Source organism: Fistularia commersonii, chromosome 2 (genome assembly GCF_037954325.1).
Source record: "Fistularia commersonii isolate RoL2024-O1a breed Wild chromosome 2, RoL_Fcom_v1.0, whole genome shotgun sequence".
Taxonomy (NCBI): Eukaryota; Metazoa; Chordata; class Actinopteri; order Syngnathiformes; family Fistulariidae; genus Fistularia; species Fistularia commersonii.
This window is the reverse complement of record NC_141285.1, coordinates 24137002-24163091: the sequence shown is the minus strand read 5'-3', so window position 1 is coordinate 24163091 and position 26090 is coordinate 24137002. Positions and strand designations below refer to the sequence as shown.

Genomic DNA, 26090 nt, shown 5'->3' with positions numbered 1-26090 from the left:
GTATTTCATAAGAATATTTCATTTATTCAGATCTAGGATGTGTTATTTTAGTGTTCCCTTTATTTTTTGGCGCAGCAATTCATTTCTTAAAGGAACAAATAGGTTTTAATGGGTAAATCACCGGTGTGGCTGTCAGGCGGCTGTCACAGGGTGGCGTGACATCACGAAAGAACGCACGTGAGCGCGAGCGTGAGTCGGCCGGGTGTTTTATGACGCGGCGGCCGCGGATCTCCTCTCCCGTTCCACAAACTCAGCAATCTGTGGGGAAGCATGTCGGTGTTCTGATTCGTGCAGAACCCACGCTCAGAACAAGTGACCGCCGTTTCCTCCAAATCTCATCGACTTATCCTCTATCTGAACTTCTCTACTGCCTCGTCCCTCACGTGACATCACTTCTGCTCGCTGAATTGCAAATATCTCATGAGCAAATCTGGTTTCCAAGAAAAAGCGGATATGGGGTGATGTACCAATTGTACGTCTGCTTTCCTAGGAAAGTATTTCCAGGGAGAGCGACCGTCTTCACGGGGAGTTTATCCTTTCCTGTTTTCTGCTATCGTTCCACGGACAAGGGTTTTCGCGTTACCGGGGACGGGAAAACACTCGCCGGCACCCTCGCTGTTGTTTTTGCGCCTCTGTCACGACCGCTTTTTTAAAATAAGTCGGTGTTTTTCCACAGGTGAGACGCCGCCCGCTGTCAACGCAAAGAACCAAGTGACCTGCAGTGGAAAGAAGCCGCAAGCTGTTATTCCTCATGCTAAGCTAGGGTAAATTTCTGTGTCTCGGCTTCCTGTCTGCCCCCCCCCCCCACACACACACACACACACACACTCACACACACACACTGATACAGGAGATAGCTCGGCCTGCATGGATGTCAACAGCATTTAACTATTTAACAAGAGGCGTGTCTGTGACAAAAGTGCTATCATGGCTGTGTGTGTGTGTGTGTGTTTATGTATTAGTTCTGTGGAAACGCCCGTCACACACACACACACACACACACACATTTGAGGGCAAACATGCAAAGGCGGTTAAAGGCCAAACAAACAGAAGTTTGTCACAACGTCCAACCCTTGCAGAAGAAATGGCGTTTCTTCTCTAATTTCTGTTCCCTTTCTGCTTCCGCTCAAACTTTGTATCGGGGTTATTTTGTCCGGTTAAAGACGGAGAAAAAGTTTAAAAGTTCCCGACTCCTGACTTTCTTGTTTTGTTTTAAATTGCATGTTTGCAGGCAGTTAGTCTGATGACGAATTTGACCGAAATATGCCTTTTGGAAACGTATAATTCATCTATATGAATTACCTTTTAGGCAATTGTTTTCAAAGCAATGAGTCAGATTTGATTGTTTAAATAGCCAGGTCTCACACACACACACACACACACACACACACACGCGCTCGGATGGGGGAACCGCACACGAGAACTGCAGGGTTTGCACCTCCACCTGAGCTCAGGTGTTTCAGAAGCAGAGGCAGGAGCAGGTCAGCTTTTGTGTGGCGTTCCCTCCCCCTGGGAGTGTATCCCAGACAACGGGAGGACACATGAATACACTCCACACACAACACACTCACAACACACTCACGCTATGTTCCACACAAGCCCTCTGCATTTGGATAATGAAAAATAAATATCCGTTTGCCCTCGTGAGTATCGACTGCGGGAGGTTTTCTGCAGGTTTTGTTGACATTTTCTAACGAATGAGCTTCACCTACACCTGAGGGGCGACTTAGGGACCGAGAGCATATTTGCTTCCAGGGAATAGAGCGCATGGGACACACACACACACACACACACACACACACACACACACATAGCTAATGACGGCCCCATCTGAGCAACACGGATACACACTCCGGGGCTAGACTTCATAACATTCTTGTTTTTAAAGGGGCCGTACAGGTTGGATGCGTAGCTGAACTGGGATAACCCACGCTGATATCCAGATCTTCTTCCAAAAAAAAAGTAAAGATCTAAATTTTAAGGGTTTAAAAGGCCGACCGGTGTTTGAAATCGGTTTGCCGTAGGACCGTTTGCGCCTCCTGACCGTTTTGTGAAAAAAGCCCGTGTCGTCACAAACGGCTCATTTTGCAAGCGGTCCAAAGCTCCCGATTATCCCGCGGCCTGTTAGAATAACTTCTGGTTAAACTAGAATAAACCAGAATAAACTTCTGGTTCTTTTTCTTTGGTCCCCTCCAGCTCCACCGGGCCGTCAGGACGGTGTCAGTCGGCACCTCACGTGATGAAGGTGCCGGTCGCGCCATCGGGTCCTTGTGTAAGCTGTCCACACCATGTGACTGCAGGAAGTCCTGCGCTTTCATTACTCAGTTCTGTTTTACTGTGTTGGTTTCCTGCACAGCAAGGGGACAGTAGCCTCGGGATCCTGGTCCTGGGATCCCGGTCCTGGGATCCCGGTCCTGGGATCCTGGTCCTGGGACCCCACTGCTGTCTTGACGTTCTTCTCCGGGGTCAGGAATTATCTCAAGGTCACTGAAACCCTTCATTTTAATAGCTGTTGACCCGATTCCGGGTCACTGCTCTTGCACAGAGTAGCTTTATCAACTTTTTGGGGGGGTTTTCTATGTTTTTTAGCTTAATTTTTTGTGTTTTTTTTTTTTTTTATGTACCGTAATTTGTGGACGATAAGCCGTGACTTTTTTCACTTAAACAACGGTGCGGCTAATATATGGATTTTTTTCGGGGGGGGGCTAATGAGCTTCACGCCTCTAAAACATTTATCCTCGTCACATTGGAGCCATGAAATGACCGAGTCTGTTCAACTCCGACGCCGAAGAAGACGACTTTTTCGGTTTTAGTGCGCAGGAGGAAGCCCAAGCTAGCGATTGGCTAGCCGGTGCGGCTTATAATGAGGCGCGCTCAATAGTCCAGAAATTAGGGTATATATACCCACAAGTTGCACAATTTTGTACAGTATATATATATATATATATATATATATATATATATATATATATATACGTACATATATTTTCTTTTTTAATTCTTGATGTTCACAATTTTGATGCTGCTACCTCATACGCCCCTCGGGGACAAATAAAGTTGTTCTGACTGATTTAGAGAGGATATGATGCACGTTGAGTAAATGCGTGAAGTATTGTGAACACTTTCAGACGTTTCTTTCAAATCACGTGGTAGCGACACACAAAAAAAACATTCATATTTGGATCTTTCACGTCAACGTAGGCATGGTGGCGGTTTTATTTCGTTTATTTCGGTGCGTCCGTCGTGTCCCTCCTCCTCCTTCCCTGAGCAGGATTTTGAAAGCATGTGTTAACCATCAGGGATAATTGCGGCGCTCAGGAAGCGTGAGCAGATATTCATCTCGGCTGTATGGTATGGTATGGTATGCGTCTGAAGACGCTGACTTTCTTCTGTTTCCTCCAGAGACGACGTCCACATCTGAACATCTACGGAAGCGAGCGTTCTTTGCGTCGCTGTCCCTCAAGGTCTAATCCGTTCAAAGAACGCCGTCTGAAGGAAATGCCCGTCGGCGTTCAGATCGATGTCGGTCCATAACATCGTTAGGCTACTTCATCGGTCCGCCGCTCCTCCGGCGGTCCCTTGGTGATCGCCGGCGCTTTGACGTTCATCCGCACAAACCGTACCATACAAGGTGTGTAACAATAGATAATTAAGAATAGAAAAAGTTAGGATGTGCCTTTTAAACGTGGGGGAATTTCAAAACAAGTAAAGACAATATAGCATTCATCTATTGTCCGCTCCACCTATCCTGTAGTCGGGGGGATCGGAGGCCCCCGAGGAAAAAAACCCGAAGAACTTGGCGGGACTGCGATTGGCGTATCGGCAGAGGAGCGGTTGCAGCGGGGGAGCGACGCCCGACGACCTTCTCTGCTTTCCGAAAACGGCGCCGCAGACCTCGTGGTCGAGTGGCGTGCAGAACAAAGCGTGAGTCACAGGCTCCTCCTGGCTGAGTGTATCCTGTGGTCGCAGCAAGAGGATGCGTGCAACAATGTGAGAGGAAGAAATGCGTTCACAAACAGTCCTGCACGCTACAAAGAAATGTAAAAGAGCCGATGTGTTTCGTTTTGTTTTTTTTTTGTCAGCATCGGGTTCTGACGATCACAGTCGGGCTCAACCGCCGCCGCTAACCTTCGATTATTTCGATTATTTCTGTCCTGGCGAGCGAATGAGGAGGTGAAGAGTTGGATGTCTGATTTTCATAAGAATAAGAACAACTTTATATATCCCGAAGGAAATTGTTGTGCCAGAGTTTCAAGTAAAACATAACAATAATAGATAATAGTAGGAAGGAGGGAGAGTAAGAAATACAAATAAAAATAATAAGTGTCAAAGTCAAGGCTATTAAGTGTTTTAAGGTCTTAAAAAGTACAAAGATTTGAATATTCCCTTCAGCTGAAAGAGGAGGAATTAAAAAGTCTGATAGCCTCAGGTAGGAAAGACCTCCTGTGGCAAATTCTTAACCAAAATTGTTACTAAAGCAAGAAAAAAGTAGAAAATTTAGGAAAAAGAGACACTAAAGTGAGGAGAAACTCTGACAGCGCCGGAAGAAACATTTTCAGCCCAGATCTTTAGCAGAAACATCAGATTTATCCTCCTTAAAGTTCAGTAGTTGAAAGGCCAAACCAAGAAGGTCCTCATGCTTGTAGGACGTGAAAGCAGGAAGGACTCTGGTCCTTCTCTGGACTCTGGTCCTTCTCTGGACTCGAGACGTCTGCCGGCGTGACGTCCGCTTAACACGAACGCAGTGACGGGACTATTTTTGGGTGATTTCTGACACCTGTCCTTCAGCTCTCAGCGAGGAGCCCATGCAGAACACAGAGCGGAGATGAAGGAGGAGGACTTCTCAGTGCCTGGGGTCAATGGTCCAGAGCCACAGAGGGGAGGTGAAGATGGAGAAGATGAAGATGGAGCCACGGTGTCTGGTTTGGAGACACAGGAGACAAGAGGCAGAGGTGGAGTTAAATGTTCTGGAGATACAGTCGCACTGAGACGGTGTGGACATGGACAGAGGAGAAATGGTGGAGGTTGGAGGAGGTCTGAGGAGGTCTGGAGGAAGAGCAGGGGGGGGTTTATGGACGGAGGCAGACGATTGGCCGTGAAGCCCAAAGGAAGAAGAAAAGAACGTGGGTTCTCAACCCTCAGTGTACAAGCTGTCCTGGTGCACATCTCCAGCCGGGCTTGACCTGGTGCAGATCTATGCTCTACTGGAGGTCCGAGGCGTATCTCTGGCCTCCGCTTACAGGACTCAAGGACATCAGTGCCAAGATCTGAGCCCGTGACGACAAAGCTCCCATTGTTGCTCCAAGGAGAACCTGGAGTAGATCAATGCCAAACTATTCCGGCCGTGTCCTCGCCAACCACACAGGAGAACATGGAGAAGACAAAAAAAAAAAAAAGGGCCTGCTGCGATTCTGAGTATGTGTGTGTGTGTGTGTGTGTGTGTGTGAGAGATGCTTCCAGGCTCAGCTTTCATGTATTTTTTGCAACATTAATGTACTGGTGATAAGAACGTGATGCCGCTGAGATAATGCAATTAGAGCCGAGGTCCCGGCAATGGAGCCTTTGTGAAGCTCCAAACGCCCTCTCCTCTGATGTTCCTCTGTGAAGTACTGAAGCTACGTCCTGTTTTCCAGAATCTTCCGCTCACGAGGCTCAAGCTGAGAAGATCCCAATTTTCTAATAACCGTAATTTCCCCGGTCCGTGTCGGCTGCGGTCTTTCACTTCGTATCCCAAACATCTCGTGACGGGCCGACGTTACCTCCGCACTACGTGTCCCCAGCTGTGAGGGAACTCCCGAGCAGGAGCAAACATTTCCACTGGCGCGGACCTTCTCGCTATTTAGAAGGTCATGTGACTTCCCACATCATCTGGTCTGGCTGTCCGACACTCTTCTCTGCTCCCACCGGCAATTTCTCTTAGGACTTTTCCAAAACATATCGCCACGACTTGGTGCACACTGAACTTTTCCTACACCCGATTCCAAATGGTGACATGAATAGATCTTCTGCACGTGTGTGTGTGTGTGTGTGTGTGTGTGTGTGTGTCTGCAGAAGTTTACAGACGTCTGGAATTTCCCCCTCGTGAACTTGGAAGTCCTCCAGCTTCACCGGGGGTTTAGGCTTCGTTGATTTCCATCCCAAACGTCTCCGTCCGAGAAAATGTTCTTCAATCGCAGGACGAAGATCTCAAAACCGATGTTCCTCGGCTTCTGAAGAAGGCCCCGATTGATCGGTCGTGGCAGAACGTCCCGGTGATCTCCTGCCCGTCTGATTCTCTGCGAAAGGAGCTCCGATTCGAGGAGGAGGCCGCGTTACCAGACGGAGGCCGAGCGCCGTGGGAATAGTCCTGACCTCCGAAGTCGGTTCCCACCCGGGCTGAATCCCCGTGACGTCGTGAGGAAACATCTCAACGGAGGTCAGCCCGGGACGGAATCGCATTTCTGTCTGCTTTCAGGGACGTTTGGATGTTCTACCAGGGGGTTTGAGGACCAGCTACCGCCTCCGGATACCGATGGGGGTTTATGGATGGATCTCGCCACCAGAACCCCGTAGGAGACCTCCAGCAGAAGCTTTTATTTGTTGATCTAAAGAAGAAGACAAACGCGGGTCAGGGTTGGACCTTCTTTCTGGAGCCCCAGGAAGTGTGTTTGAAATGCCTGTTATTGTCTTCAGCTCTGTGACCTCCCCTTTTTTTTCCTGTGACGTCAGGGAGAAGACGCCGGAGGGTGGAGGGAAGCAACCTGGAGTTTGTTCTGTAAGAGGATGTTAAACACCACTGTTGTTTCAAAGCAGCAGCTCTTGTGAAAACATCTCCGAGGACAGGATGTGCGCGCTGGAGCCGCTGGAGAAAAGCATCACGGGTGATGGAAGAGCTTCAGCCAAAAGGTGGAGGAGACCCAAGCCAGGAGGATGGAGAGGATCAGGAATGATTCCGTCGGAGGGACGGCACATGTTAGATGTTCTGGAGATGAAGTCACACCGAGATGGTTTGGACATGGAGTAACGGGGAAGATCTGGGTGGAAGGATGCTGAGGTTGGAGGAAGACCAGAGAGCAGGTTTATGGATGGACAGGAAGTGAGAGGAGAGGATCAGAAGGTGGCAGATGATCAGCTGTGAAGAAGTGTTTCTCCATGAAAGCCTGCAGGGGGGCCATTGTTCCTCTGGCTCCACCAGCTGGGAACCTTCTAAATAGAAGCAGATTGCATCTCCACCCACACCAGACACCCTTTTGTCTTGACCCTGGTCATTAGGAGACCCCTCTGGGGTGGAGGCCACCCCGACACCTGCTCTCATATCGCGATCCACGAGTCTGACTTCTCTACAAAAGCTGTATCAGGAACCATCAACAAGTGCGGTCTCCATATGAGGAGGTCCCAGAAACCCAGCGGGTCTGAAGGCCACCTGAGACCTTGAGAGCTCTGCTGCAGGGAGAGGTTGACCTCCACCACAGAAGAACAGGATCTTCACAGTATCATCTCACAGTATCATCAAGCATCTTAAAAGACAGGGACGAGAAGTAGAAGGAGCCTCTCTTGCCTGGAAATGTGTAGAGGAGTGTGTGAGGAGATGATGGTCCTTGTCTCCACGATGAGTTCCAGGCAGGGCGCAAACCCGGGGACGCGGGAGCGCGCTTAGAACCCGCGGGTACGCGCCTGGTCGTGCACGGCGAAGCCCCGCCCACCGGCGCCGTCCCTGCGGAGAGACCCGGGCGCCGGCGGGGGGGAGGCGTCATTAGGCAGCGGGCTCCGGTCGGCGCCGGCGGGGGAGCAGGCCGGAGCGAGAAACAGCTAACCCACCCACTCATTAACTCACTAACTAACTAACTATCGAACTAAACTAGGGCGGGTTTAGTCAACTTACCTCCCGGTCGAAGGAGGCACTTCCGTCCCGTCGGACCGAAGACCCGGAGCGCGGCGAGCGGACCGACCGGAGCGGAGGAGGAAGAGAAAGGAGAGGAGGAGCCGGGAGGAGACCTGTGGAGACGTGAGTGCGAGATCCACCCGCGAACAACTTGCGTGGACCGTGTCTGTCTGTCTCCCTTCTCTTCCCCGACCGTGGGATTCCGGGTTGTTTTACGAACCGTTGTTGAACCTCGGCGACTCTCCTGCTCGAACCCACGGCGTCTGACGGGCCGGGAGCGTCACGTGGTCTGTGACGTCACGTTTGCGCAGCTGGAAAGTGATGACGGAGCTTCTTCTTCTTCTTCTCGTTTTCCTCTGATTCTTGTTTTTAAAAAAATGACCAGGAAGGTTTATTTTCCGCTGACTTGGAGGAAAAGGAGGAGGTCCGAACCACGAGCAGCGCTTCGGACCTCCTCACCTGTGAGTTATTGGAGCACAGGAGGTTGGTGGGTGTGAGGCGGAGGCAGGTGATTGGTCCTGCCTGGACGGAGGCAGGTGATTGGCCGTGGACGTGAGGTTTATGGATGGACAGGAAGTGAGTTTGTGTGAGGGGATCGGATGGAGGCGGATGATTGGCCGTGGTCTGGCGGAGACACGTGATTGGTTAGGAGCTCTGGAGGAAAACCAGAGAAGAGGTTTATGGATGGACAGGAAGTGAGTTGGCGTGAGAGGAGAGGATAAGATAGAGGCAGATGATTGGCCGCGGCCGGGCGGAGACACATGATTGGCCGGGCGGAGACATGTGATTGGTCTGGAGCTCTGGAGGAAGATCCCAGAGTGGGTTTCCGGATGGACAGGAAGTGAGTTAATGTGAGAGGAGAAGATCAGATGGAGGCAGATGATTGGCCGTGGCCGGGCGGAGGCACGCGATTGGCCGGGCGGAGACACGTGATTGGTCTGGAGCTCTGGAGGAAGACCAGATAGTAGGTTTCTGGATGGACAGGAAGTGAGTTGGTGTGAGAGAGAGGATGATTGGCTCTGGCCGGGCGGTGGCAGCTGATTGGCCGCGGTCAGACGAAGGCAGGTGATTGGCTGTGTGAGCCCTGAGGGGAGCGGCCCAAAGGAATGGGTGAAGGGTATCGAATGGAGCGGGCCTCGAGAGTCCGGCCTCTGGAGGTCAAACGTCATGGAGAAGAGGCCTGAACGTCCAGCTGGCAAACGGTCTCGCTTGGAACGTGGTGAGAACTTCTCCATCTCCACCTCCAATAACAGAGGGGAACAGCGTGAGAATATCACAATATTCTCTTTCACTCCCTGCCGGGATCCTCCGAGGGTAAACACCTCAAGAAGGTCTCCTCTGTGTGATGGGGTGGAGTGACGTCTCTGCCGCGGCTCTCCTGAGCCCAGGCGAACCTGGGCGGGTTGATGAATATGAGCTCCGCGCAGATCCGAGACAGCGGCGTTCCCGGCGTACCCATTTGCGCTGTGCGTCCCTTCTCTCAGGAGGAGATGGAAGGAAGCGTTCTCTGGTTCACCTTGGCAGGATGGACGGCCGTGGTGCGTTCATGAACATCTGCTGGTGACCTTATCAGGGGATTTTTGAGGTAAACCCCCCCACTTGGCTGAGTCTGGTCTGGGAGTTATTTTTATGGTAGCGTTGAGAGCCCAGAGCTGATTTGCATGATGAGGGTTAGCATCTGTTGAATTCACCCAGACCTTCTTCTGGAGTTCCCACGAACGGGGTTTTGGAGCCGCACCTCTTGACCGTCCTCGGTTCCGAGCGTGGGAACGGCGCTTTGCGGGTCGGGTAGGTTTGGAGGATCGTCTTGCGCGGTGAAAGTCTACCCGGTGAGAACATCGGCGTTGTCCTGCTGTGGAGGTACACAAACACTCCTCCAGCAGCGGCTTCCCACGCAAGGACAGTCCGACCATCCCGTCACGTGCGTCGGGGGATCGATCCGATAAAAGCCCTGTTGCCATGGCGCCCGTCCCCAGGGAGACGTTCCTCAAGGCGTGTCCTCCGCCGCGGACGATCATGTCCAAGGGCGGCGGAGAGGACGGCGCCCAGCTCCTCCCGGCCCCGCCCTCCATTTGACGGACGGCGGCGGCAGCTCGGCGGGAGGCGGTCATCCTGATGTTTAAGAGCCACCCGCGCATTTTCTTTGCGGGTCATTAATTTGGGCACATGCTAATTGTGGAGACGCGGCGGTTCCCAGAGGTGCTGCTAATTATACCCACATCCCATCAGGTCTGCGCCACAATCACAGCCTCTTTCATGTTGACACAGAAACATGCCCCGCTGTCTGCAGATCGCCCCGAGTGTGCTAGTTTTTCCACGGCGGGAAGCCCCCGCCCCCTCTCGGACGCCAGCTCGGAGTTTGACGGCGCTAATCTGTTTACACTGCCCACGACGGGGCGCAGAACACGCGACGGTCACGCGGGTCGGAGCCGTCGGGCGATAAAGCGAGTCCTCCTCCGCAGCCGGGACGCGAACGCATGGCGACGCAACGCTGGTTGTTACCATGGAGAGGCGTCGGGGAGGGTTAGGATTCAGGTGAAATCCTGCGAATCCACCTGAACCGCTGCCGTGGAAGCTCTGCTTTGACTCCCGTCGATGTACCGAAAGGTCGAAGGTTACGGTCTCAGCCAACGCTGACTAACCCTCTATTATCTACTGTTTGTCTTTTGCACTTGTAAACACAGAACTTGTTAGTAGATGAGCTTCTGGAAAAGGACCAGATGTTTCCCCGCATCCTCTGCTCGTGTAGAATCCAGTTGTTGGACGCGCAGGTTCCCCTTTGACACCAAATCGGAGGAGAACGAGCTACAGGCTGGAGAAGGTCAGCTGACTCGGCGCTCAGCTGGCCGGCTTTGGGCGTCCGTGTGCCGCCGAGGTCTCCTGAGGCGGCGGCCCGCCGGGAAGGGTCAGAGTTCTGAGATGGAAAATCGAACCGCAGCCAAAACACAAAGTCCTCACAGGAGCTGACGCTCATTATTGCACCTCTACATCCTGATTGACAGGTCAAACTACCATCCAAATGGGATTATTCGACATGAACATCACGCTGGTTCCAAACGCCTTTTATCCGACCACTGAGACTTTAAACTAATTTAGAAAATATGTGCTAAATCCCACCGGGGAGGACTTTCACGCTAAGAGTCTCCCCCCTCTGGCCGCCCGGAGAACAAGTGCAGGGGATTTTCCAATCTGGGGAGAGAAAGTTGAAATCACCTGCTGTCACGGGGATTGTTCTGTCAGCGCCCGACCCATAATCCCGTCCGCCCCCGCTCCCCACCGCCGGCGGCCGGTCAGATTATTTACCAGAGGGCGGGGCCTCCTCGGGACGCTCGGCAACGCTCTCGCTCCGAGATGTCCGGCTCATTCTGGCAGCAGAGGCGTGCTGACCGTCCCGGACCCGGGCGCATAAATCTCAGGTGTTTGTGTTTGCAGGCGTTATGATTTACAGCATTCTGGCAAACCTGACCGGAGCCGCCCGCCCGCCCGCCCGCCCGCCCCACCACCCAACCCGGCGCCTTCGGGCTCCATGAAGGAGCCTTTTGTCTGGAGTCAGACCTCTGCTGGCAGCGACCAGGTTCTCACAAAGAAGCCGTGACGACGGAGTCATTCGAAGCCGTGTCGCCGGCGAGAGGCAGCCTCTGACCCACTTTCGGCTCCGGGGATCGGGTTCTTCTCGACCTGTTTCCGCCGAAGAGGTGGATCCACACCCGCGGGGCTCCGAGAGGTCTCGGTTCGGTAAAGACGGTCGGTGAGCGTCCGGCTCTCGGAGGTTCCCGGCCTAGAAACGTAGATGCGCTTTGTTGGCCCGCAGGGTGAAATACAGCTGAAGAGATCCGGTTTCCTCAGACCTTGTTAGCGCTCCGTCCTCCCGCTCTCAGCTCCGGAGGTTGTGTGCTGAAGCCTCGGGCCCCGGAGCCGATCTCCAAACACGGCGAGTCCCGTTCTTCCTGCCGATCAGCGAGCGCCGTTTCACCTCCACCCTGGAAGAAGCTCCAGCAGAAGATGAGCGGACCGTCGCAGGTTTCGCCCGGGTTTCTTCCACGCCGCGGGAGCTCATCGGCTCCCGATCGATCGTGTTTACCGCCGGATTAACGGCGAGCAGATGTCTGAGGGTCTGAAGGGAGTTTAAGATCCAGCGGCGTCCCGATCCTTCGCCACTTCCAAAATTAAACCCCTCTAAGCAGTTTACTTTGGAGCTCATCCAACCACTCCGACACGCAACCTAATGAGAGCGTTGCATTAAGGTGCAGTTTGGCATTACAGCGACCGGGTCTGTTCTCCCTCCCGGACCATCACACAGTAAGTGTGTGTGTGTGTGTGTGTGTCAGGAGACGTGTTGATGATACCGCAGGGCCAGTTCCCGGTAGAACCTGGACCGTCTTCCTGTAATGCAGCATTTGCGTCCATTAAGCGGCGCCGCTTGGGAGCGAGGCCGGAGGCCGGCGAGGGCCGGGCCGCAGGGACGCCTCCGCTCCTCCCAGACCGCCGCGGAAGCTCAAATCCATTCGGCGTTTGGTCGGGAAGCAACGAGAGATTAACCCCCCGATGGCGGTTTTCTGCCACGACGGTTTTCTATTTCGATTAAAAAGAGGTTTTCCGGTTCCGTCTCCGCGGAGTCTTCATGTTCCTCCTGCATTGCTTCTTTCCAGCTTCTCCGTCCTCCTATCGCAGTCCAAAAACAGCCACCAGATCCGTCCCAACTGTCGCTTGGCTCTTAAATCGCCGCTGGTGGCACAGATATCGAAACTTTCCAGATACTAAAGGGGTTCCACCCAGCCGCAGGTGGACGCCAAGTCCAGGGAGGTTTTTGACACTTTCTGGTGACGTGACGGAGTGTGTGTGTGTGTGTGTGTGTGTGTGGGGGGGGGTTCTGATCTGGCAGGAGAACAGCAGCGCGACCGCTTCCAGGCCAGGGTTCACGCCTGTTCGTTAACGTTAAGGCTGCGTCTTCAAAACGTTGGAACATCTTGACTTCTTCTCTCCGCTTGAAGTCCACCAACCTGCTTTGAGCTCAGTTTGAATATTTAGGAAGGCTTCCAGCGCGGAAAGGAAGATTGCATAAACAACATCGATCTCAAACAGGCTGCTCATGAGAGGCTATTATACACAAACTCTGCACTTGGGCCACACACACACACACACACACACACACACACACACACACACACACACACACACACACACACACACACGCTGTGGCTCTGCTCATCAGGTCACGCTGAGTCATGTGTCAGGATTAAAGCTGGTATGTTTGCCTAATGCATTAGTGGCGGAGGGACACGGACGGGCTGCAGCACTCAACACTCCAAACACACACACACACACACACACACACATTCACAGCACCAGGTTGGACCGAGCTGAGTGTGAGTGACCGGCTCTCACTAAACATAGAGATGACCCCAAGCATGTGGAGTCAGGGTGACAAGTATATGTTGATAATGAGAAATTCCATTCTATTTTAAACACACACGTGTATGTGTGTGTGTGTGTGTGTGTGTGTGTGTGTGTGTGTGTGTGTGTGTGTGTTGCACTGAGCGGAAATGTCCCTGGGGAGTCACGTGCTTTTATTTCACCAAAAGATTGTGCCCGGTCTAGAAGATTTATTTATCACCTCCACACTTCCTGCAACCGCTGCCAGCAAAGGAAATTGTGTGTGTGCGCGTGTGTGTGTGCGCGTGTGTGTGTGTGTGTGTGTGTGTGTGTGTGTGTGTCAGCTTGCCATTTATGATTATGGTCTGATTTCTGAGGTATTTTGTTGACAAGATAGCCCTCGGCGCAGTTTCTTCCTGCTGTGTTTCACCCGGAAAGGTCCGTCTGGATCCTGGCGAGCGCCGGCGTAATGTTAACAGCGAGCTTTCGTGGAAGCTGACTCACAGCGCCGGACGCCGGCGCCGTCCAAACAATTCGTTTTCTTCCGAAGGCCAAGGGGGGCCGCCGTGCGCACGCCGTCCCTTGCGGCGGCCGAAGCCCCGTGAAAACACTCGCCGGGGCCGGCGGCCTCTTCACAGCAAGGCTGCGGTTGCTGATAGACGCGAGGAAGACGGCGTCCGCCTCGGCCGCGGGCTATTTCTGTCCGCCCTGCGTGCCCTCACGCCACAGCATCCACTCCTATCTTTCTGATGCCGGGCCAAAATAACAGTCGTGTATTTGTGTCCAGACGCGTGCAAGGGGGATGTGTGTGTATCTGCGTGTGTGTGTGTGTGTTGATGCGGGAATCAGTCTCAAAGAAACAACAGTGCCCGGATCCGCGACGTGTTTCTCCAACCGTCCAGGTCCCTTATGCAAATCCATCCGTTCCAGCTCAGTGAGAAAGTCATGAGGAGGTGGAAAGAAGCCTGCAATGATAATAAACACCGCAGGGATACAGATGACTAATGATACCAGTGGCATATAAATACTGTTTGAATCAAGTTATCCAAAAGGATAGCATACGTTTATTTTGAAACCTCTTGCAAAGTTCAGAAGGACCACTTTTACCCGCCATCAAATGGTCAAATTTATTATTATTATTATTGCTGTTGTTGTTGTTATTTTTTATTATTTGTTTTATATGATTAAGAGAGCGCTCGCATCTGCTGTGAACGCTACAACCACATCCGAATAGTTAGGTGTGTGTGTGTGTGTGTGTGTGTGTGCGCGCATGCTCAGTTGTATGTTCTGTGTAGATCCGTACGCCACGTGCAGAGGTTATTTGCAGCAAGGCTGATTGTATTTCAAGCACTCATTTTAGCTCATGATGCATGCGTGTGCATGTGTGTGTGCATGTGTGTGTGTGTGTGTGTGTGTATCATGCAGTGAGCAGGGCACATCTAGTTCTTGAGAGGTGGAGTCTTGGTTCTTGCATTTCCTGCAGGCTTCTCACCCATGTTCTTCCCCTCTCCAGAAACACAGAGACCCCGAGTTTATGAATCATGCTGTCGCGCTCTGGGTGACACACACACACACACACACACACACACACACACACACACATATGTGATCACCATTATCAATCAGTACAAGCCCACAGTGAGATACTGGTGCAGATGGCTCAGCGGTCACGTCCAGGTCTTGTGAATCAGTCCGCCTCCAATGTGTGTGTTCCAGGTGTGTGTGTCCCACGTGCACGCCTTGAGTGTTTTCTTTTTTTTACCGCTGGATCCGCTGTCGGCCCTGAATGCCTCCTGGGTGTGAGAAGTCCACGTCCAAGAACCCTCTGAGATCCTCCTCCCCCCTCCGTGTCCTCAACCCCGTTTGCTCTCAGCACTCAAATTCACCTTGTTTTGATTTGTTCACAAGTGCGGTTGTTACGGCAACGGCCGGAGCACCAAACACAACTCCCCCCCCCCCCTCCCAGACGAAGCGGGCCTTTTATAGACTCCAGAAAACTCTGGCGGGCCTTTGGACTTCACCGCTCCGTGTCTCCGCGTTTGAGTTGCAGCAAAAAAAAAAAAAAAAACACACCGTTGCCGTTGCCAAGGAGACGGGACGGCGGCGAAAACACCCGCCTCCACAACAAGAGCCCTTCACTCGCCTCGGTCGGCGAGCGGCGACCCCGGTCCCGCTCCCGCCCCTGGTTCTCAGACAGCAACGTCTCTGACCTTTGACCTTCCGCATCTGGAGAACCCCCCGTCTTCTTCCTTCTTTCACCCGCTCGCCGTCCACTCGACCTCCACGTTGCGACCCCACATTGTGTCGCTTTCCTTACCGTCTTCTTATCCGATCCCCCCGGCTTTGGCTCAGCAGACTTAAACTGATGATCTGCCGTCTCCCGTTGAAGGCCGAAGCCTCTGTCCTTATCAATATCTCCTTAAAGCGATCAGGTGTGATTGATTAGGCGTCCCTTGCAGCGCGCCTGTGCTCGGGTTGATGATTAGCCAGCGCCGTGTGTTTGCGCTGCGGTTTAACGCTAACCGCCTTTTGTGTTTTCAGGGTCGGCGTCCCTCAGCTGGCCGTCTACCTGTTCCCGTTCGCCCGCCGCCGCCCCTCCCTCCAGGGGGCGGAGCCAAGTATGGGGTAAGAGCGCCGAGAGGACGCAGCCGAAGAGACAAGGGCCTTCTCACCAAGCGAAGGTAAGGTTTCACAACCCGCAACGCACGGCTCACCACACACATACACACACACACACACACACGTGGGTCTGAGGCGGACCTCCTTTAAAAAAGCAAGTCAGTGACCTACACACACACACACACACACACCCAGCAGATTTCGACCTGTTATCTGAAGCCAGTGTAGACTTGCTGTTTTTTTCTGTTTTTTTTTTTTTTCGGTTTGTTTTGCAATCTGTGAGGTGTCTCCTCGGGTAACATCTCACGTGTGTGTGTCCGGACCCAGCTGAACCTTGTGACGGCTCAGGTTCTCCGAAGGCCAACCATTGTGTTTTCTTGTTTGTTTTTGTCCTTCCACCCCCCCCGCCCTGCTCGCACCACCTGAACGGAGCTTTTCACCAGGTGCAAACCACAGCGGTCAAACACAGCTGCCGTTGTTGTAGATTAGATCCCGTGTCGAGTCCGACTCCGCTCTGCGTCTCGCTTCGGGTCGGCGGACCCGCTGACGTCTTCTTCTTCAGGCCTAGCTCTTTTGATTTGGACGCTTCTGCAAATGCAAACGAACACACACACACACACACATCCGTTCAGCCTCCGAGGCTCATCTGGAATGTCGGAGTCACAAAGGGAGAAGGTGCAGAGCGGCAAACATTACCTGGAGCCGGTGGGGGATGGTGTGTGTGTTTGTGTGTGTGTGCGTTTTTGATGTGAAACCGGATCCTTCTGGTCGCAGGAGCTGGATCCCAGCGCTCAATCCAGCCGTGGTGTTTGACTGGTGACCAACCAGCGCTTCTCACGGGAGCCGCGAGCTCCGAGGCCGTGAAAGTTAATCATATACTCGCGTGAGGAACCGCAGAGCCGGAGAACAGACACCCGGTCAAGGATCGCAGAAGGTTCTAGAGCAGGGGTGTCAAACTCATTTCTCATCGCGGGCCACGTACGGCCTAGGTAGATGTCAAGTGGGCCGGACCGTTAAAATAATAGCATACTCAACAATAAATAACCAAAATATCATGTCTTTCCTCTGTTTTGGTGTAAAGAAGTACAAGGACATTAGAAAATCTTGGAATTTAATGACCAATCCTTTCACCAAACATTTCATGAAACACCTCGTATTTCCTTAGACAAAAGTGCAATTTACTTCTATCATTCATATGTATGCTTTGCAATCATGTGATCCCACTGATCGTGCAAAGGCACAAAACTTTAACAAGTAATTGGTATTGAAAAATATAGTAATGCACTTTAAGATTAAATGAGACCTATAAAGAAAGGGATTTTTAAACCATTTACACATGTGCATATAAAATCTGAATTGAATCACTGCCTACACCCTCCAAACTAAAAAGGGTGCTATTAAATGTGTAAGGATTGGAGTATTTACCTGTCCTGTAAATGTGTAAACTTCATCCATGAAACATGCAAACACACACAATACATACTGAAAATGTATGGTGTTGCATGAACAGTAGAATTCCATCACTAGTTTGTAGTGAAGCTGGTGACTTAACTTTAAATTGCACGTATTCGCTAGCAATTATCTAGCTGGCTTTTACCGTTGCTGCACTGATTTCTAGGCTGTGGGTGAAAGTGAACCGCTGTTTCCTCAGACCAGCCAGCGATTCTCAGTTTTCTTTGCAAGCTGTCATATTTTTCGCTCTGATGAGTCTCGTAGCGGCGCCGTATGTTATATTCCTTAAATACCGGAACTTGTTGCAAACACACTGAGCACGAAGGTTGACGTAGTCAATTTTTCTTTGAAAATTCTACACTTTTTAACTACTTTTCTCTGTTTTGATAACGACGTTTTGGCTAATGAGGGCGTAGCGGGGAGGCAGAGAACAGGGTAGAAACAACGTCATAACAAGCAGCAGGTGGTGCATTGATAACGTCTGCTGATTGGTCCGTCTCAGTGATGCGGATTGCCGTCTACCCTGACCAAAATAGTGCGCCTCCTAGTGGAAAATTCTCAAATTGCACTTAATTTAAAAAATTCATCCTTGTCTTTTAAGCATTTTTTTCACTTTCAAATGATCCTGCGGGCCTGGTCGAATCCCCTTGACACCCCTGTTCTAGAGCAATCCTACAAATTTTCCTGACAAAATCATGGTCCTTGCGCTGTCTCCTTTGGCCGCGAGGAGGTTCTGATCCTGTTCGTGTCGAAGGTGCGTGACGTCTCCTAGCGGCAGGTCCGACTCCTTTTATTGACACGGAAAGTCTGGCTTTTAGAACCGAACACCGTCCACGACACACACACACGCGTGGCAGTGTTCCTGCTCGGATTGAAAATCCTCGTCTTGTTGGACTCGTCTTCATTTCTGCTTGATTCTAATAGTTGTTGAGCCGCGCAGCGTCTTGATATGAGCGGCAGCAGAAGGGGGAATTAACCCCTCGCTGCGATGGCAGGTTTGAGCGCAGATCTGCCAAATATCAGCTGAGAGTCTCTCATCCCCGTGGAACGCCGGGCCGCCACTGAGCGCGGCGAACCGCAGAGCCGACGTCAAGCCGCCGGAGCAGAACTTTCGCCAGGGGCCGAAAGGGGGTTCGGGGCCGAGGTCGCTTTGGTTGTGGAGCTTCTGGCTGCTAAGCGGAGACTCGTCAACGCGTTGTTCTTCTCCGGGAGGCCCCTCCCCCTGCCTCTTATTTCCCCGGACGTCTCCTTTCTTTCTGGCGTCGGCGTTTCGATACGGAAGGGAGGGCGGATAGCGATCCAGGAGGCGGGGCTGGAATGAGGAGGTGTTCGTTCTTGCCCCCGTAACACCCGGACTTCCAGGATTTCTCGATCTGATGCCGGGGAAGGGGGGGGTTAAACCCCGGAAGCCCAGCCGTGCAGGTTTGTCACCGGGAGTGGAGCAACGCAAGAGGGAAGCGGGGAAGATGTAGGCGTTGGAGGGAAGATCCCAGCCTGAGACCGCGCCCGCAGAGACGGGTAGAACCGCCGGAGAACATGGAGAACATCCCCGAGGCTCGGTGGTCGGACGTTTCCGGCGCTCGGCGAGTCAGGCAACGCCAGTCCATATTATCTGGTTTCTTTTTTCCAGTTTGTTGTTGCTGATTTGGAGGCGGGTTGTTTTTTTTTTTTACCAGTTTGGAGGATCCATGAACAAAGTGCCAATGAGCAAGTGGCATCTAATCCAGGGGTCTCAGACTCGCGGCCCTCGGAACTATATTTTATGGCCCCGCACAAAAACGGGAAAGAAAAAAATGAAAAATAACTTTGCAATGTATTTTTTGCTTCAAAATCTGGAAATGAAAAGATTTTTTTTGGTGAGAAAAAAAAAAGGTGACATCGTTAAAACGATCTTTTCTTTTCTTATTTCTATAAAAAAAAAAACACAGAAACAATAGCAAAAAAAAAAAAAAAAAAACAGCCAAAATTGAAAAGATTGATTTAATAACCAGAATAACCTTGTAAACATGAAACCTCCTCTTCTACACGCCACCAATCAATTTTCCAATAAATTGTAGTGGCATGTTTTCCCACAGTAACACAATTTTCTCCTTTAAACCAACAATATTTTTAGGATGTCAATTCTTTTTTGATATTAATTCATCATGTTTTTTTTTTTTTATTGGAACAGTTCATGGCATGTAAAGATTTTTAGAATTTTCTCATTCACCTCCTTTACACTAAAACAAAGGAAAACTTTGGAAACTTTGGAATAAAGTGTCCGGGGGATTGTTATCCTATAACTGTCCGAGGAACGGCAAAACATTTCATTAGAATGGAGTGTGGCGGTGATGGTGGCCGCCGCCGCCGCCGCCGCCGCCTTGGATGTCTCCATATGTGGTCCTGCGATGGAGCGCCTCTCAGCCAATCACAGCCGGGATAGGCCGTTCACGCCGGCAGCCATGTTGATATTCTGTGTTTAGAAAGGCGGGGAGGTGACACGCCAAGGTCGACCCTGGGTTGTTCTTCTCATACAAGTGTGTGCGTGTGTGTTCAGGTGGTGACGGCTGCGGGACGCTGTCATGGCGATGCCGCGGCGGAGGCTCAAGGTGGGGCTGACGGTGATGATGGTGAACGTCTTCATCTTCATCCTCATATCGCGCCACAGCAGCCACGAGAAGGACGAGCGCCGCAAGGTCCGCCTCCCCTCCGGCGCCTTCTGGACCAAGCTGCTTCCCCGCCGGGCCTACTGGAACCGCCAGCAGCAGGTGCTGGACCTCCTGAACAACCCCATCCTGGATTACTACAACATCTCCGAGGCGCCCGATTGGCTGAGCACCAGCTGGATGGAGAACCCGTGCCGGCCCAACGAGGCGGTGGCCACCCAGGTGCAGGACTACAACCTGCTGCCGGACCGCTTCAAGGACTTCCTGCTGTACATGCGCTGCCGCTCCTACCCCATCACCATGGACCAGCGGGACATCTGCGCCGAGCCGCCGTTCCTCCTGCTCGCCGTCAAGTCGCTGGCGCCGCATTTCGACCGGCGGCAGGCCATCCGGCAGTCCTGGGGGCGGGCCGGGCTCGTCGCCGAGCGCAGGGTGGTGACCGTCTTCCTCCTGGGCAACGCCACGGCGGGCGACCACCACCCGGACCTGTCGGGCATGCTGCGCTTCGAGAGCTCCCAGCACAGAGACCTGATCCAGTGGGATTACCGCGACTCCTTCTTCAACCTGACCGTCAAAGAGGTGCTGTTCCTGGAGTGGATCCACACGCGCTGCCCCGGCGCCCGCTTCATCTTCAAGGGCGACGACGACGTCTTCGTCAACACCCACCGCATCCTGGACTACCTGCGGAACCTGTCCAGGGACGAGGCGTCCGAGCTGTTCGTGGGCGACGTCATCTTCAACGCCGGGCCGCACCGAGACCGCAAGGTCAAGTACTTCATCCCCGAGAGCATCTACGTGGGGTCCTACCCGCCGTACGCCGGCGGCGGCGGCTACCTCTACTCGGGCGGCGTGGCCGCTCTTCTCCACAACGCCACGGGCCGCGTGCCGCTCTACCCCATCGACGACGTGTACACGGGGATGTGCTTGAGGAAGCTGGGGCTGGCCCCCAAGGAACACAAGGGCTTCAGGACCTTCAACATAGAGGAGAAGTACCGCTCCAACCCCTGTGCCTACAAGAGCCTGATGCTGGTCCACCCCAGGACGCCGCAGGAGATGATAAAGATCTGGGCCTGGCTCAACAGCACCGACCTCAACTGCCAGTGACCCGGGGTCGGGGTCCGCCGGGTCCAAACGCTAGACGGACGTCGTTTCCAACGGGGTTCGAGTGTAAAGTCGGCAGCTTTTTAGTCGAGACGCCCCTCCGGAGGCTCCGCGGTGGTGAGCTCCGATGTTTTTCCCAAAATGGCCGCCATAGTATTTGGAGCGGATGTCTAGGAAACCTTCTCGTGCTTCTCTGTCAACAAGGCTGAGGCTCTGTGTGCACATATTTATATCACTATTTATATACATCTTTGTACTGCTTTAACACTGTGCGTGTGTGCGTGTGTGTGTGTGTGTGTCGCCCTTATGCTGTAAACTTTTAGGGTTGTGTTTGTCAACAGAGAATCGATGGTTTGTATTTCCCCCCCCCCGGTGTCTCCAGAGAAGCTCCTGCTGGAGGTCGGCTGGAGCTTCTCCACGCTCCTTCAAGTATTTTACCCGTGACTTCCTCAGGAAGAGCCTTCAAACCAATGTGGACCATCTTCTGAAGGCCTGTTTAATGGAGACACACACACACACACAAACAGGAAACAGGGAGAGTTTAGGGTGTGTGTGTGTGTGCGTGTGTCTGTGCTGAAATCCAAATGCTGTCTGATTTTTGCTTCAGGTTCAAACCGAAAAAAAGAAAAAAAAAAAATGTAAGTGCTGAAATGTATTTGTATTAGATGCTGTGGTGGCGGCGGCGGCGGCGGCGTCGGAGCTCGCCGTCCCAGGTGTTGGTCCAGACACGCCTCACCTGAGCCCGCCACCAAAACGTGTCGTGCTGTAAAATGTCTGGCAGGCTTCACCTTCCCCGCCTCTGGATTCAGGAAGTTCTGGAGGAAGGAGGTCCTGCCGGGACCTGCCGCCGCTGAGGGTTTCCCAGAGGCAGGCGGAGACGCGCCGGGCGCCGTGGGCGGGGCTCGGAGGGGGGGGAACGTCTTCGGATCCTCCAATATGGATGTCGGCGAAGTCGGAGAAGGTCCGAGGCTGAAGGTCCAGACCCGAGGTGGTTCTCCGCCGGTCTTGGAGAGACAAGGTCACGCCCGCTTCCTGTCATGTGACTGATTTCCGTTCCGGACGCGGGTTGTTGGACAGTATTGCGAAAGCCGCTTCGGCCTCCGTACCTGAGGAGACCTCCTCCGTTAGGACTCCCCCTGCTGGTCAGGATAGGAACGTCCCTGTGGTTCTGAGCTTCTGGGCGACGTGGTGGAGGTCCACGCCGGGTCCTGACCCGTCATCCTTCCTTTCGCTCTTTCTTGACCGTCGGCGTCCGGTCTTCTTCTCGCACCTTCGCCGCTCCTCGAGATGTTTACAAACCCGGGGGGGGGTCTTCATCCCGACGCACGCGTCGTCGAAATACTTTTTCCGATCTTGTTCCTTCTCCGCCTCCGTTAAGAAGAATCTGGAAGTACATCTGAATCTTCACCGCGAGAAGGTGTCTGACGGCGTTTCCGCTCAGGGTGAACGATCTGAAGTCCTCTTCGAGGTCAGACGCGTTTCCACGGCGTCGGACCGGCGACCCCGGTCCGAACGCCCCCCCCCCCCCCCCCCTCGCCTCCACCCCGCTTGTGGACCTCCTCAGGTCGGGGGTCGCACTACGCCTGCACTGGTTCCCTGGACCAGCCCTCCTGTGCCTGCTGCTCTTCTGTCCCAGCCCAGGTCCACCTTCTGCTTGGGTTGGGGGGGAAAGCCTTCTTTGTATTTGTAATGTGACTGAGATGATAAAGATAATAAAGGTAATAAAGGTGAATTCCGTGAAGCGGCCGTGAAGCCTGGTCTTTGCCCTCGGGGTCCGAGGGTTCTCGTGTTCTCCTCCTGCCTGGGTTTTCTCTATGTTCTTTCCCGTTGTTTAAAAAATAGAAACATATTTATCAACTTTATTTGTCCCGAAGGACATTGTTGATGAAAATGTTTTGAGTGATGAACGAGAGGCCGAAAGTCCACGTTTGTGTCCCTGTGATTGACAGCTGGCCCGTCCGGACGAAGCCCCTCCCACTCTGCCTCAGTGCCAGCTGTGATTGGCTGAGCGAAATCTCGCGTGATCTTCCCGAGATCTCGGGACGGCGCTGCCACCCCGCCGTCCAGCAGAGGGCAGCAGAGTCCAGGCGCTGAGAAACTACAGTAAATATATCATTCTTTTAAGTCCATTTATTTACCTTTAAATTTTGGTTTCAGCCTCCCAATAAAAACTTTGCTACAGTTTTAAAATAAGATATATTTTATTGATGTCAATAGGGGACATTTTGTCATAGCAGTGCAACTATGACTATCAATAAATGTAAGTATAAATAAAAGAGACAATTAAAATAGCACAAGACATCCACAAATGAATAGACACCAGAGTGAACAAAAATAGGTAGACAACAGGAAAAAAAAGACAAGGGTGAGAATAACTGACAAAAATAAGCATGATGTGAGTGACAGCAACAAGGATAAAATTAAAAAAAAAAAAAAATAGACAACGTATCGTATGAATAAATAGACAAACAAAAAATATCGTATGAATAAATGAACAAACATATATATATATATATATATATAGTTATTTATATTATCATTTATATTGTTATATATATTATTATATTATTATTTAATTAATCTTTTTTTTTACTATATTTATATTGTTTTTTTTAGTTCTGGTCCTCTATTTTTCACCCTCACTTTTCCTTGATGTTGCCCATCGTTAACCCTGATGTTGTTGTTGTTGTATGCTATCTATTTATCTGCTGTCTATTTATTTCTGGATGTCTTGCTATCTTTTGTCTTCTGCCTTTCTATCTATATTTTTATTCATATTTTTTTTCCTTCTTTTTTTTTTGGAAATGTTACTGTTACATTGCAGTGACAAAGGAATTTCCCCTATGGGGATCAATGAAGTTTATTCTTTCTTAAAAGAGCAAATAATAAAAAAATAAAATGAAATAAAAAGAACAGTAAAGATTGAAAGAAAGTTAAAGGTATGGAAAAATATAAATAGAGAAATAATTTTGGATAAATAGATAAATATATAATATGATAGATTAATAATTTTTTTTTTGCAGACTATCGACAGAAGTTGAACAGGATCAGCACAAAGTCAAAGCTGCTCATCAATAAGTAACTGCAGGAAGACGCTGATAGACAAACCCGCTGCCCTCCGCCGCTGTTGTCATGACAACGGTAGTCCTGATGCTACAGCGGTTAGCATCTGGTGCTGTGTGTGTGTGTGAGTGTGTGTGTGTGTGGGGGGGGGTTGCAAGGACACTTCTCAAACGGCCCTCACACTTTTACAATTACAATTGTCACTTTGCTATCTAGACAAAGGTATATAAAAAGATATTAAGGTGTTTAATAGAAACATATAAAATAAATATAGAGAACTGTTGTGAAGGTTGTGATTTCCAGTCTGGCTATCCATCCATCCATCCATCCATCCTTCCATCCATCCATCCATGTATCATTGCATCCATCCATCCATCCATCCATCCTTCCATCCATCCTTCCATCCATCCATCCATGTATCATTGCATCCATCCATCCATCCTTCTATCCATCCATCCATCCATCCATGTAGCATTGCATCCATCCATCCATCCATCCATCCTTCCATCCATCCATCCATCCATTCATCCATCCATCCATCCATCCATCCATCCATCCATCCATCCATCCATCCATGTAGCATTGCATCCATCCATCCATCCTTCTATCCATCCATCCATCCATCCATCCATCCATCCATCCATCCTCCTATCCATCCATGTATCATTGCATCCATCCATCCATCCTTCTATCCATCCATCCATCCATCCATCCATCCATGTAGCATTGCATCCATCCATCCATCCATCCATCCATCCATCCATCCATCCATCCATCCATGTAGCATTGCATCCATCCATCCTTCTATCCATCCATCCATCCATCCATCCATCCATCCATGTAGCATTGCATCCATCCATCCATCCATCCATCCATCCATCCTTCTATCCATCCATCCATCCATCCATCCTTCTATCCATCCATCCATCCATCCATCCATGTAGCATTGCATCCATCCATCCATCCATCCATCCATCCATGTAGCATTGCATCCATTCATCCATCCATCCATCCATCCATCCTTCTATCCATCCATCCATCCATCCATCCTTCTATCCATCCATCCATCCATCCATCCATGTAGCATTGCATCCATCCATCCATCCATCCATCCATCCATCCATCCATCCATGTAGCATTGCATCCATCCATCCTTCTATCCATCCATCCATCCATCCATCCATCCATCCTTCTATTCATCCATCCATCCATCCATCCATCCATCCATCTATCCATGTAGCAGTGCATCCATCCATCCATCCATCCATCCATCCATCCATCCATCCATCCATGTAGCATTGCATCCATCCATCCATCCATCCATCCAGCCATCCATCCATCCTTCTATTCATCCATCCATCTATTTATCCATCCATCCATGTATCATTGCATCCATCCATCCATCTATTTATCCATCCATCCATCCTTCTATCCATCCATCCATCCATGTATCATTGCATCCATCCATCCATCCATTTATCCTTCTATCCATCCATCCATCCATCTGTCAACATATCTATCCATCATCCATCCATGGATCCATCCATCCATTAAGTCACATGACATCAGCAGCTGCCGAGAAGCAATGATGCCACACAGTTGTCGGAAAATGACTCCCTCACACACACACACACATACACACACACACACACACACACACACAGACACTTGAGTCAGAGTGACCTCATTTTAATCTTCATTGTGAGGATCGTGTTTTTTTTTCCCGTTTGGACCAAATTACAGTAAAAATACAGATTCTTATTTTCTTCCAGGAAATCTGGAGTTCTGCTCCATCTCTCCAGACAGATGAAGACCTCGTGGTGTCTTCTAACGGTGCTTCCGCAGAGCCTCACCTGAGCTTACGCTGTCCTTTCCGTGACCGTGGAATCACGGCGGGCAGCGGTTCGGGCCAGAAACAGATGTTCTCTGAAGGACAAGAAGAAGAGCATCGGCCAGAAGAAAAGGAACGGTGGAGG

General features: G+C 51.3%; 1 protein-coding gene and 1 long non-coding RNA gene across 2 annotated transcripts; one reads left to right on the top strand and one right to left on the bottom strand.

Moving 5' to 3' along the window:
• Positions 1–2960: 2960 nt before the first annotated feature.
• Positions 2961–7980, bottom strand: LOC147236790 (uncharacterized). The gene is made up of 3 exons (XR_015108817.1): positions 7862–7980; positions 7538–7693; positions 2961–4919 (listed from the first exon to the last, which is right to left on the bottom strand). It is a non-coding gene; the product is annotated as an uncharacterized LOC147236790 (long non-coding RNA).
• On the top strand, positions 5375–22792 carry b3gnt2b (UDP-GlcNAc:betaGal beta-1,3-N-acetylglucosaminyltransferase 2b). The gene is made up of 3 exons (XM_086174209.1): positions 5375–7984; positions 15776–15915; positions 19842–22792. Exon 3 carries the CDS (start codon positions 19867–19869, stop codon positions 21052–21054), a length of 1188 nt encoding a protein of 395 aa, XP_086030335.1. The 5' UTR covers positions 5375–7984; positions 15776–15915; positions 19842–19866; the 3' UTR covers positions 21055–22792.
• Positions 22793–26090: the final 3298 nt, after the last annotated feature.